Source organism: Biomphalaria glabrata, chromosome 9 (assembly GCF_947242115.1).
Source record: "Biomphalaria glabrata chromosome 9, xgBioGlab47.1, whole genome shotgun sequence".
In the NCBI taxonomy this organism is placed as follows: domain Eukaryota; kingdom Metazoa; phylum Mollusca; class Gastropoda; family Planorbidae; genus Biomphalaria; species Biomphalaria glabrata.
In genome coordinates, this window is record NC_074719.1 from 22,376,228 (window position 1) to 22,389,838 (window position 13,611).

Below are 13,611 nucleotides of genomic sequence, written 5' to 3' on the forward strand. Positions count from 1 at the left end.
TCAATCTCCATACAGAATAGGGACAAGACTCAAACCTTCCGGGCCTGACTCGATCCATTTGCTTCACTTGCTGATTCTGTTTATCTGAAGTGTAACCTGGCATTCATTTGTATTAGTTGTGTGGTGAGTTTGGCGTACTATCTAAACAACAACTCATTTGGGTCTGTCACATTTCAAAGTAAGTAAATCGAACAGGTCACTATTGATCTGGAGCATGCCAGTCGAGGTAGAGTGTAATGAGCAAAGTTACATTTTAAAATCTAATCAATTAGTGTAGCTCTAACATTATACGACAAAGCTTGAAGGATAACATTGATACTGTACAGAAACACAAAGATTCATTATGTCCTGGATGTAAACCAGTGAGCTTTTTATTTTAAACTTGTATTTTACTATAGCGGACCTGTTGGTTATTGTAGTGGGAGGCAGAAGGAATGTCTAGTTTCACTCCTAAAACATTTCACATTTGTAAATTGTGTGCTTGTCATCAACGTCAAAGAAAGACGTTTCAACAGATTTCCGTTCAATGAATGAAAAAAAATATTTCTACAATTTTTATTTGAATCTACTTCAGCTTAGATAATTTTCAGAACTGACCTAACACCCTTATCCAACTAAAATGACCAATCCAGTGCCTGCTAATGAAACTGAATGCTCTACTGACGGCGACTCATACCAAAAGTTTTCATCTGACTTAAATCTGGTCGTATTCCTAGCAGTCATCGGATTTCTCATCATTATCTTCACTTTACTGTTCAACATCGCACTCATCATCGCCCTTTGTCTTTATCGAGCGACTTGTTTTCATGAGAACAAAATCACACGTACGATGATAACTTCCATGGCTGTCATAGATGTACTCATAAGTCTTATTCAAGCTCCACCTGGGGTTCTTCTAGTCATAACGAACGGAAAATGGATTCTCGGATCAACCTTGCTGAAACTCTGGGAAGGCTTCAGTATCGTTCTGTGTGCTTTGTCAGCCAGTCATATATTTGGTATGGCTCTCGATAAGTACCTGGCCGTCTGTCAACCAACAAGGTACATGGTGTTGCCTGAGAAAGCTGGCTATATAATGGTATCCCTAGCTTGGTTAGTGCCAGTGACGCTTCTCTCCATCATGTTTTCTCTTCAGGGGCAACAGTTTGGGATGCCAGAATGTGAACCAGTATTTGAAATCATTAAACAGTTTTACCAGAAATCTTTCAAAGTGATTTTCTATTTCGTTTACTTTGTAATTGTAACTCCAATTCTTCTTACTTATGTTTTATATTTCTTCATTTTAGTGGACATTTACAGATGGTCACAAAGAACTGGACAAATTCAACGTGCTGATAAAGAAAATCGCACTCCCACGTCATGTAGAGACAGCATCGTACAGGAAACAGTTTTATCTTTAGGCGAGACGGTGGCTCTTTTCAAGTTGTCTAAACATACCAACACCGGAAGTAAATCCACAGACGACAGAAAAACTTTAACACATCGCTGGAGACGAAACTTGAAAGCTATTCGAACAATTGGATCGATCGTAATCGCCTTCACTGTCTGCTGGTTTCCATCTATCATCACTGCGGTCACGGTGACACAGGGACATCCGATGTCTATGCAGTCTTTTATAATAGTCAATTGGATAACATACATCAACTCAACCTTAAACCCTCTTCTATGTTATGGTGTGACATTTGTCAGATTAGCTTTAAGAAAGCTGTTTTTCCATTAGGATTCATGTTTTGTGTTTTTTAAAAAGATAAAGAGATTCATTCTTTGCAAGAAACTGATTTAAAAGTGGATGGAACAAATCTTACAATCTTAGAGAAAGTGTCACCAGAGAGACAGAACATTTTCACATACCAGACGACATTCAAAGAATGGAATCGGTTTTATGAAGGTATCGCGATTCTCTATGTATCTTCCAACTGTAGTAGCTAGCCCTATACTTCATAACTTGTCAACAAAAAATACTCATCTAAGTCAGAACTAATACCAGAAGCAACCGGAGTAGTAGCCAAGTAGTTCACTTTCCACTATAGAATAGACTTTTCACTTCAGCAATATACAGTGTAGGCTTTAGGATGAAGTTTTTGTACAAATAAACAACTAAGACCTTAAATACCGAGTATACACAGGTCAGTCTTTATACTGAGTGTGTGTAATATTAATATTATTCTCTTGTATTATGTTTACTAAGCCACATCACTTCCTAAAGGAGGTGCGGTGGCTGAGTGGTAAAGCACTTGGCTTCTGAACCAGGGGTTCTGGGTTAAAATCCTGGGATTTTCAATTTCGGAATCTTTGAGTACCTCTAGGTCCACCCAGCTCTAATGGGTACCTGACATTAGTTGGGGAAAAGTAAAGGCGGTTGGTCGTTGTGCTGGCCACATGACACCCTCATTAGCCGTAGGCCACAAAAACAGATGACCTTTAGATCATCTACCCTATAGGTAACTTTAACATCATCTCCAAGTGTATCATTCACATGATACACTCTGTTGCATTGCAGTCTCTTGTCAATGTAATAAGTTATATTGCTGTCAGTGTTCTATTTTGATTCAGAATGAACAGAAAAAAAACCCTGAGACTTCCCTTAAAAAACACACTAGTGAGTAAAACAGGACAGAGCTTCACTGTTGAATATATTTTATTTGGTCTTAGTCCAACACACTATCTTATAGAACTCAAACAGACACAGCGCTCATGACATTAGTATATAGTCTCTTGACATGGTCAAAACATTCAAGAATAAATTAACTTAAGGACAAGACAAAATGCAAAAATGAACACAGCCAAGTCTCTCCTCTGGTTCTACAGTTGCTCAGTGTCACACTTTGAAGTCACTCAACTATTTTGTTCAATTAAAAGTTGGTTTACTCACAAAAAGATACAAACTATGGAAGTACATATATCACAATATGAAGCTACTACCAAACAGTGAAAAATGTTGGGATATGTTGTAGTACCTAAATAAAACTCAAAATAAAAAAAAATGTACAGTTAAGGCAACTGTTTTTTTTTTTATTATTATCATCAAAAAATGAGTTCTACAATTTTGAAAATGTCATAAATGAAAATAAATCTATAGAACAGTACATTTAAATTTGATCATAATACAAAAAAAAAACATAATGAGACTTTTTTAAAACATTATTTGTAGCTAGAATTTTTTTTTTGTTTTCAAATTATGTGAGACATCAAATACTTGCCAGGAAACGTCTGGTGGAGAAAATACATTTTGCCATTTTCCCATAGTATGGCACTAATGTCAGTGTATACAGTGTCTTGTATTATGCTTTGAAGTGTACAACAGGTAGCAATAATTCATGGTAGAGAGTTTGAGTGTGAATGAGCTCTTACAGGAGTGAGAATGACCTCTTACAGGAGTGAGAGTGACCTCTTACAGGAGTGAGAATGACCTCTTACAGGAGTGAGCCTTCCCAATGTCAACTTGAACAGCCTAGGGGAGGTAACTGCCAGATTAAAGACCATTACAATTTAGTTGTCATAAAAAGTTGATAAGCACCAATCAATCAACACCTTCTTACAAGAGTTGGGTAGCTATACCATCACTCTCCAATCAATCAACACCTTCATACCCAGTTCAAATATCTATCATACATGTCAGTGACATCAAGGATGTAGCACTGACTGACACAAACTGAACACAAGAACTGAAAGAGCAGTGACAACTTACATTGGCAGAAACATGAATGTACAGGATGGAAGAGAAATGTCATGACATCCAGAACTTGGTTGGACAATACTGATATCTAAATTATGCACTAGCAGAGAAGGTCTACACAAAATATATGAATAAATCAACATTCATCTCAGAAGACTGGAGACATTGAAGTCAACATTGTGGTGTCACTGAGCCTGGCACAGAACAGATCAGAAGAGTGAAGCTAACAAATTATGTTCAAAAGTCTATGGACTTACCAAAACATGTTCATTGGGAAAGAGGCTCATCATGTCCACCTTTATTGTGTTGAATAGAAACATGGACACCAATATACAAGTTTTGGTTTTATGTAGAAAAAAGCCAATGTCCCAACAGTGATACTTATCTAAAGAGACACACCCCCTTGACACAAGTTAACAGTGAAATAGCATCAAATTAAGTATCAGTACCGGGCACCACTTTTGGAAATCTTTTAGCATGGCTAAACATGGTATTAGGGACAGGTTCATTCAATAGACACAACAGAATGTGTGTGTGTGTGTTCATGTATTATTGTTAAGAGAACTCATTAAAAGGCTCATTGTTAAAAATGAACAAACCACAGAGCTGCTCACTTCATGTCTACAGATAATCTTAAAAAAGTTTTGACTAATTATTTGTTTATAAATCAATCTAAAATGTTGTATTTTAAGCCCATTAAAAATCCAACCCGTTCAAGACTCAATGCCAGTGAGGTCAATATGACATGAGACAAGTTTGACTGGACTACATGTTACACAGCGTCTGCAAACATTTTGTGAAACTTTATTTTTGTGTTCAATTCATGAAGTAAACCCTTCCTTTTACAAACATCTAAATACAATTCAACAGTTGTCTGCCCAACTGAGGAGATAGGAGAGTGGACATGTTAACAAAATAAGATTTGCCAGACAGGTTCAAGTCTTATGAAACCCAGCTTGCTACTATACAATAAAAAGAAGTCAGCAAATGAAATAGATAAAATGAAAGAAAAAATGAGCCTTTAACTGCAAGAGGTTTAAGGATTATACAAGAATGAAACTATATGTGTGTGATGCACCACTGTAAAAGAGGAAGACCACAACAGACAATTTTTTTTTCAATGCTCTTTATTGAATTTTTTGACAAAGTGTCATAACATAAAAAAAAAAAGGAAAAAGGGTTATGAAAAGGGAAGGGTAAGGATGTAACACTGGCAGATCTGTAGCACATGAGACAGTACATCATTACACATTACACCATCACATCATCCCTCATTACATCCTCCCTGATGTTCTACATGACAATGTTGTGATATGAAAGTCCCAACTGTGTTGCAATGTCAAGGCTGATTTCAGAAATGAAAAGAAATACAGAGTAAACTGATCAGAATATTTTCTGTGTGGAATTAGTGACAGTACAAAAACATTAAGTACAAAACTTTAGAGAGTGAGGACAAACCTTTGAATTGGACAGTTTCTGAAGTGATCAACAGATTTGTTTCCCTTCAATGGAAGAATTTCTCCAACATCTAAAGCAATTCAATTTCAGATCCAACAATTTTTGAGTTCAATGGCAAACTGAAAGTTTGATTTAAAAAATCAAACCAATAAAAGCAAATACATTTTGTTCTATGTATCTTGAGAAACAGAATTACTAGAATCAGGGAATAAAAGAGCACTAAGGACATTTCTTTACAGAATTCAATAGTTTGAGTTTTTTTATTTGTTAGCTTCCAGTCTTTAAGAATCCTGAACTAAGACTCTGGGAAACTTTCACTTCAGTCGCAGTGTGAGTTGGATTTAAAGAAAAAAAACAACCTTGAGACTGGGGATAAAACACTAGACACAGTTTTTGAAATAACTTTTGAGTCTCTCTCAGTGTAAGTAAAAGCTGATACTAGAACATGGAGAACTCCGCTGCTATGGCTGGCCCTGAATCAGACATCAATTCGCTGCTATGGCTGGCCCTGAATCAGACATCAACTATTTGAAAGCACACAATTACAACATCAAAACAAATCATCTCTAAAAACATTATCATCAGAAACTGATGGTCGTTTGTTTGGTTTCATAACATTTGACACACATTTAGAACCGAAGCCAATTGTTAATTAGCAGTACATTTTCACTTGTTGAATGAAACATTCATTTGTGTGACACTAACAGTAATGCTACAGGAGGATATGCTAACAAGACAGGCTCCACACCCTAAAACAAGCCTGTTTTCCCTGTATTGTTAGTACAAGACTATGTAACAACTTGAAACATGGCCAACAAAAAAATGTTTTTTTAACAGAAATATACATTCATCATTGTTTCAGTGTCACTACAGCTTCAAGTCAGCCCACTGTTCTATAAATACTGTACACTGTTTAAGACCAACCGCATGTTAAGTAGTCATTAACTTAGATCTATTTATAAATATATATATATATATAATACAAGAATGTAGCAGTTTTCTTTGACAATAACTCCCATTATGTAGTCAATATAAACAATGCACCAGATAATCCAATTGAAAAAATGATAAAACTTGAGACAATCACTGAGTTGATATATCCAGCTGCTTCAAGTCAAGCATGTGTCTTTGACATAGAAATGTTGTGTGCAGTCTAGCCCAGTCTGGTCAAATGTAACTAGTGATATTAACTGGTCCTGGACAAACTCAAGTGCTGATGCAAGCCTTAGGAAAACACTTAACAAGAACTAGTTTTGAATCCTGCTATTTCCTGAACATCTCCATTGCACAAAGTAGCAGGGGAGGAGTTACTATTCTCATCTCGTTCTTCCAATGCTGCAGCTCTGGCCGCCCTGGCCTTGAGGTCTGCAAGAGACAGAAGAAGTTTACTGTTGGCCTCATCCAGTTTACGTATCCTGTGTTCCTGGACCTCTATCACTTGTTGCTTGTGCTCCACTGCACTGGCCATATCAGCTTGTTCTTTCTTGAGTTCTTCCTCAATCACCTGAAGTCTGAAATGTAAGTCAGAGAACATGTCAGTTAATCAAAACATTTTATCATTCAACTCATAAATGTGGATTGTTTTGACATAGATTACATTATTACATCTAAGCCCTAACTACCCAGAGGATATTGGAGGATGGCGACAGACAGGGTTCAAACCTCAGACAATCAAGACAATAGTCCAGAGCACATACCACACGACCAGGCAGCCATCTGAAGTTGACAGATTTAAAAAAAATCACCAACACTAGATGTATTGTATTTTTTGTATTTTGGCACATCGGCACAATTTAGGCCATGTGGTGCCCTCAACATATTTAGAACTTAGAGCACAAGTCTTTCATTTGTTCTAAAACCACAGCAAAGCAATAGTAATTAAAAAAAAGAAAAGAATGGTAAATAGAATATTCAATGAAATCTACACAGAATGACTCAGTTATAATCATTTGATACAAACAATTTCTCAGAATAAATGAACCAATTATTCAATGGGGCTTTTGATCCCATCTAAGTCAAAGTCTTGCTGTTCTGACCTGCCTATAATAGCTTTCATTTGTTCATCTTTCTCTGCCTGTTGTCGCCTCATTTTCTCCTCTGACTCCACCAGTCTACTTTGCCATTCTCCCATCAGATTGTGAGTCTCTACTTCATGTTCCAGGAGTCTCATCTCAGCTTGTTGCAGTCTTTCTTGAGCCTCCAGGAGTTGTTGGCGGAGAACATGAACCTCTTGTTCATACTGTACCATGAAATCAAAATGGAATTGACTAAAACTGTACAATACTACAACTACATAACAAAAAGAACATAAATGGACAAATATGTAGACCCATTTTGATCAGACAAGATCAGAAATTTGACTACTTTAACATAGCAGGGTGCAGCCTATTAATTTGAGATCTAACTCTAAGCTGTAAAAGTAAGGTTCAATATAAGAAAAAATTATTTGTATCTAATGAATGGAGAAAAACATTTTGTAAAAAAATTCTATAATTCTATTTGTTTATATCTAAGTTATTCATCCAAGTTTGTAAAAATACTTTCAAGAAGAAAAATGTATTGAGTATAGGAGGATGTACCCAAACTACAACTAGTGGTCAATATTCTGGCCCAAACTGCAACTAGTGGTCAATATTCTGGCCCAAACTGCAACTAGTGGTCAATATTCTGGCCCAAACTGCAACTAGTGGTCAATATTCTGGCCCAAACTGCAACTAGTGGTCAATATTCTGGCCCAAACTACAACTAGTGGTCAATATTCTGGCCCAAACTGCAACTAGTGGTCAATATTCTGGCCCAAACTACAACTAGTGGTCAATATTCTGGCCCAAACTGCAACTAGTGGTCAATATTCTGGCCCAAACTGCAACTAGTGGTCAATATTCTGGCCCAAACTGCAACTAGTGGTCAATATTCTGGCCCAAACTGCAACTAGTGGTCAACATTCTGGCCCAAACTGCAACTAGTGGTCAATATTCTGGCCCAAACTGCAACTAGTGGTCAATATTCTGGCCCAAACTGCAACTAGTGGTCAATATTCTGGCCCAAACTACAACTAGTGGTCAATATTCTGGCCCAAACTGCAACTAGTGGTCAATATTCTGGCCCAAACTGCAACTAGTGGTCAATATTCTGGCCCAAACTGCAACTAGTGGTCAATATTCTGGCCCAAACTGCAACTAGTGGTCAACATTCTGGCCCAAACTGCAACTAGTGGTCAATATTCTGGCCCAAACTGCAACTAGTGGTCAATATTCTGGCCCAAACTGCAACTAGTGGTCAATATTCTGGCCCAAACTGCAACTAGTGGTCAATATTCTGGCCCAAACTGCAACAAGTGGTCAATATTCTGGCCCAAACTTCAGCTTAGAATGCATAGGGAAACTAGAAGATTGTTTGACTCCCAGGTAGAAAGAAAGTTGATGTTTTGAATGCAAGTTGAAGTCAACAAATTTGTGTCATCCTCAAAACATAAGAAAATGCAACTACAACAATAAGAAATAAATATGTGACAAATTAATGTAATGTGTGTTTGCTCAGCTAATGTTTTAGAATATATCCGCTGACATTTAATTTTCTAAATGTTCTGTAAAATCTTTTTGCAATAATACAAACATATTTTTCCTTACTTCTTGTTTGGTTCTTTCTTGTTCTTGCAGTTTTCTTTGAACTGAACTGATGCCCATGTGCACAGTGGATTGAGGAGAAAGTCTGCGATTAGCTGTTGTACTGGCACTGGATGACACAGACTGGGCACTGTCCTCCCTAGACAGTGACCTGGACTGACCAGAACTGGTAGGGGAAAGATTGTTGGGGGGCTGGTTTAAGGTGGAATCTGTAGAGGCTCTTTTCAGAGATTCCCCTTGCTTGCTTAGGTAGCCCAGATCCATGCTTCGCGACACCATGTACGCAGATCTAGAACTAGAACCAGAGCTGGAAGAGTCAGTGTTGGAGTGGTACGAGGCTGATCTCTCTGTCCTGGGGCTAGCAGGATGGACGACTGAGTATTTAGAGGTCAGAAATGCAGGGGGTTGTGGCAGAGGGGTAGACTGAAGAGAACTGGTGTGTATCTGGCTGTCACTAATACTGGAGAGTCTGGAGTTAAAAGGGTTTGAGCTGGACAAATACTGACCCCTGTTGTCCAGCTTAGAGCTGGAAAAACTCATACTGTTATTGTTACCACTGCTGACAGAACTATTTGAATCACTGGGTGTCTGTGAGATTCTGTGAGACATGTTCATCCCTCCAACGGAGCTACTGGAGTCACTCCTGGCTGGAGCCTGGCTCCCCACTTTAGTCAGGCTACTCAAAGAGCTGTTGGAGTCACTGTGGGTGGGTGTGTAGCTCCAGGGCTGAGACAAGGAGGGGGCAGAGCTGATGCTGTGAGCGCTACTGGACTCATGCATGCCTCCCACCTGGTGTTGGGTGGACCTTACAAGGCTCTGTGGAGATGAGTCACTGCTGCTACTGCTGTTTTCCTGAGAGGAACTGGAGCGCTCTACCTGATGGGCCATTTGCCACCCAGTGGATGTAGCCATAGCAGATGCTGGTGGCCTGTGAGAGATCACATGAGAGTTTAAGGATTTCGGAGAGGAGAAGGCATTAGAATTCATGTTGACATTGCCATTACTCCTGTAAGACGCTGGGCTTGATATTCCAGACGGCTGGCGATGACCCGCAGGGCTAATGAGGTCATTAGTTTTCTTACCACTATTTATACTTCTTGGTGGTACAGAAGGACTAGATGTGGTTAAATTACTTTGGGGGCTTTGAGCATCCAGGCTTGTCCCCATAAATCCAGCTATACCCTTGCCAGAAATATTTCTCTGTTGCACATGTCCAGCAGGGTTTGTGGTTAGTCCAGCCCTGTTCTGATAAGGTCTTGTTGGCTGCTTAACAGTATGGGCAGCTGAAGCAGGGTTGGAAAACTGTCTTTGATAGAGTGGGACTCTGCTGGAAGAGGAAGTCTCCCATTTGTCTTGCGCCTCTTTTGGCAGGGCAGGTGGATTGATGTCTCCAGCCGCAGCTGTAGAGTGGTCCTGCTGCCTATTGTGGTGGTATCGTCGTGGAAATGTACTACATCCATTCATAGTGCTGGCATTTAAGGAAGACATGACAGACGACACTTTTGTAGAAGGAGAGACAAAGTTGGTAGATGTCGAATGTACAAAGTTTGAAGTGCTGGTCAGCTGCTGACCACTCAGACTTTCATCACTGCTGGAGCTAGACAGCTGAGAAAGTTTTTTAAGTGGTGCAATGTTGGAGCTGTAGTCTGATGTTTTCACATAGGATGGCTTGCCGTCGGTTTCTGGCTGACCATCATCGCTGCTGAGTGAGGAGTCACTGGAAACCCTCTGCACTGTCTGTGCCAGGGTCATGCCATGATGAGTAGCCACAGCAGAAGACATTACTTTCCCTCCTGTCCGAGGCTGCTGCTGATGTCTGAAGAGTGGATTGGCAAAGGCAAGTGGTTGTGGGGGTGTCTGGAACAGAAGTAATACAAATAGAATAACCTTCATGTGAAGAGAACATTGTTTAGTTTCAAGCACTACAACTGGGTAAGAAAAAAAAGACAAAAGGGCCATTTCCAAATTTAGTTAGCACATAATGAAAACAAATCAGATGAACTTGACATTACTTAGTTTGATGATTTCTGTTTATACATTGTTGGTATTTCCTTTTATATTAATTATTGTTCTAACAGAATAATCTTGCTGGAGATTATATAAATGACTTGATAACACACTGAAGTAACATGTGTGTTCTCATAGAACTTTTTTATTAAACTTCTTTAAATTACACATATAAGTAGATTCTCAATTCAATAACAACTTGACTTAAATATCTTCATAAAATGAAACTTTCTAATACAACAACTTTAACTGATATAACTTGTTGCTGTACCAACTTAAAGCTACAAATTCAATTATGTAACTTCAACTACTGGACCCGTAAACATTAAAACGTAAGACCATTACTATAAAAAAATCGATACAATGCAAGGAAAGCGTGCCTCTCCAAGGACCTATTCCTCTGCAAGGACTGTTGAAATGCGAGGACCCCGACTAACTTTTTCCTAATTTATAATTTCCTAAACCGTTCTTGCCAGAATCATAGAATCTTCTATCTTAATTATTTTCATAACTGTGACCTTCTAGAAACTGACGTTTGCTACTTTTCCCTTAACCTCTTTCTCTGATGACTATAATTAACGTGTGTTTGTTCTGGACTTATATGACCTGACCTCGGCTACTAGAAAAAGATCGAATTAGGTCACAGCATTGACTCTGACACTTAGACTATAAGAGAAAAGAGAACTGTACTTAGTGGAAATAGAGGAAAACTTTAATGCCCAGTAGCCCAACAGATTGTTGACACAAATCTTTAATTCCAGGTCAGAATCTTATTGAACTCAAACAAAGCTGAGCTTTAGCTAACAAGAAACAAAATCTTTCTGGACTTACAGCAACAGGATAATGGATGACTGGAGATCTGGTTACTTCTCTGGTCAGCTCAATAACCTGTTGGTGGCTGGACATGTCAGTTGGGGAATTAGATTGATAGCCAGAGGATGTTACAGTGGACACTGGACCAATAGACACCTTAATTTAAAAAAATTAACAAGATAAAGTATGTAACAAAATCAGTTCTACATTAAGTTAAATTGTTGAACCCAAATAAATGTTATAAAGTCATGCGTAATAATGAAGAAATAATGAACACTTTTGGTATAGCGCATGGATGAATCAAACAAGTATTAAAGAAATCACTTTAACAAAAGTAAATAAGAAATAATATTTAAAGTACTACCCCAGTAAAGGTAATAATTGTAATGATAAAGACTTATGATAAATGATGCACAGACTACAGAAATCATATACCATACAACATTCCATTTATATAGTTTCATTTTTTTAAACATACATATTTTATAGAGAAAATAGAAGTCTAATGGAAAAAAAAAGACCAACTTTAATAATCTCAAATAAATTTTTGTGTGGAAGCTCATTCTTTCAATAGCACGTAAATAGTTCTAAATAATTATAAGCATGCAAGATGATAATAAAAAAAAAATCCAAAGTCAATAATTGACACCCATGTAGAAAACCAAGTGAAATGAAAGCCACCTCATAATGCGTCTCACACTTGCTAATGTAGGCATAAATCTACTACAAAATGTGAATAATAAAAAAAAAAAAAACTTGCTTCCTCCCATGTTAAAAGCCATTCTTGAGTGTTCAATTTGTAAAAAGAAATTAAGTTGAATGAGGGTAACAGATTGAAATTGCAATGTAGCAAACAGTCAAATGTATATCTAAGTTTACCATCTACAAACTATCTACACAGCCAGAAATTTAAAAAACACACACAAAGCTTATCTACAAAGAATGTTGAGCTAGGCACATGATGATGTTTGAGTCAAGTACGTATTCCCTTCATTTACCTGGCTACCATGTGCATTCAACTCCAGTTCTGCGGAGGAGTTCTGCATGTCTTCATCCATGAATGGAATCAGATCAAACATCTCACCGCTATCGGCCGCATGGACCATCCGACTCCAAGTCTCATTCAGTCTACGCTCGCTATAGCTTTTGTGTTCTGCCTCACGTTTAGACTTAACCACGGTGTGTGATGTGGAGTGTTTAAAAGACGAGGCAGTTACCTCCGCTCCATCATCCGAGGGCTTGATCCTGCTGGTCAGGGCAGCTATGTCTTCGCTGGACTCCCCACACTGCTGCAGAATTTCTATCAGGATCTCCGTAGAGGAAGAAGATACCATGTTTTTGGAGCGAGGCGTGTTGGATGTCTGGGATGTATTTTTGGTTGGACTGGGGATGTGGACCAAGTTGTCGTAGATCTGAGACTTCCTATTGCGAGGCTCAGGAGGAGTTTTCTTCTGACCAACAGTGGGGTCATCATAAGCACTTGTCAGATTGTTGATCAACTGGTTTAGCTCCTCAAACTGTTTGCCAGAAGTCTGATAACAAAATACACAAATACAAATAGAGTTACAAAAGGGTCACACTAAAAAATTAAAACTTTCTACCCATAGACATTGTGGTCAAGCTGTATGCATTTACAAAATACCACAATGTTTAACTGAAGGATAGAGGTGCTGTTGGAAGCTAGATTGAGGTGGTACTTGTTGTTTTTTTTTTTTATAAGTTTCCAACTTTTCAGAAATGAAGATTATTAGTCCAAACCTCTGACAGGACAACAGAGGATGGTAGAGGGTGCAGAGTTAGAAGTCAGGATATTGTGGCAACAATCTGAAAAACATGTAATGTAAACAGAAAGCCATAACAAACATATCACACAACCAGACAGCCATAACAAACATATCACACAACCAGACAGCCTAACAAACATCCCACACAACCAGAAAGCCATAACAAACATATCACACAACCTGACAGCCTAGCAAACATCTCGCACAGCCAGGCAGCCATAACAAACATCTCACACAACCAGACAGC

The 13,611-nt window shown here is 38.4% G+C and overlaps 2 protein-coding genes across 28 annotated transcripts in view; one reads left to right on the top strand and one right to left on the bottom strand.

The window, feature by feature from the left end:
* Positions 1–619: 619 nt before the first annotated feature.
* On the top strand, positions 620–1,720 carry LOC106071146 (5-hydroxytryptamine receptor 1B-like). The gene has a single exon (XM_013231182.2). It carries the CDS (start codon positions 620–622, stop codon positions 1,718–1,720), a length of 1,101 nt encoding a protein of 366 aa, XP_013086636.2.
* A 900-nt stretch (positions 1,721–2,620) lies between these two features.
* Positions 2,621–13,611, bottom strand: part of LOC106071147 (ras/Rap GTPase-activating protein SynGAP-like) — a 212,801-nt gene continuing 201,810 nt past the window's right edge. For 25 of the 27 annotated variants that reach the window (XM_056041130.1, XM_056041131.1, XM_056041133.1 and 22 more), the window contains 5 exons: positions 12,579–13,112; positions 11,599–11,736; positions 8,764–10,617; positions 7,171–7,373; positions 2,621–6,645 (listed from right to left, as the gene is read on the bottom strand). In XM_056041130.1, coding sequence (XP_055897105.1) covers positions 6,372–6,645; positions 7,171–7,373; positions 8,764–10,617; positions 11,599–11,736; positions 12,579–13,112 — 3,003 coding nt within the window. In that variant the 3' untranslated portion in view covers positions 2,621–6,371. The remainder of the gene's footprint in view (positions 6,646–7,170; positions 7,374–8,763; positions 10,618–11,598; positions 11,737–12,578; positions 13,113–13,611) is intronic. The other 2 variants (XR_008779765.1, XM_056041134.1) reach the window with 2 other exon arrangements.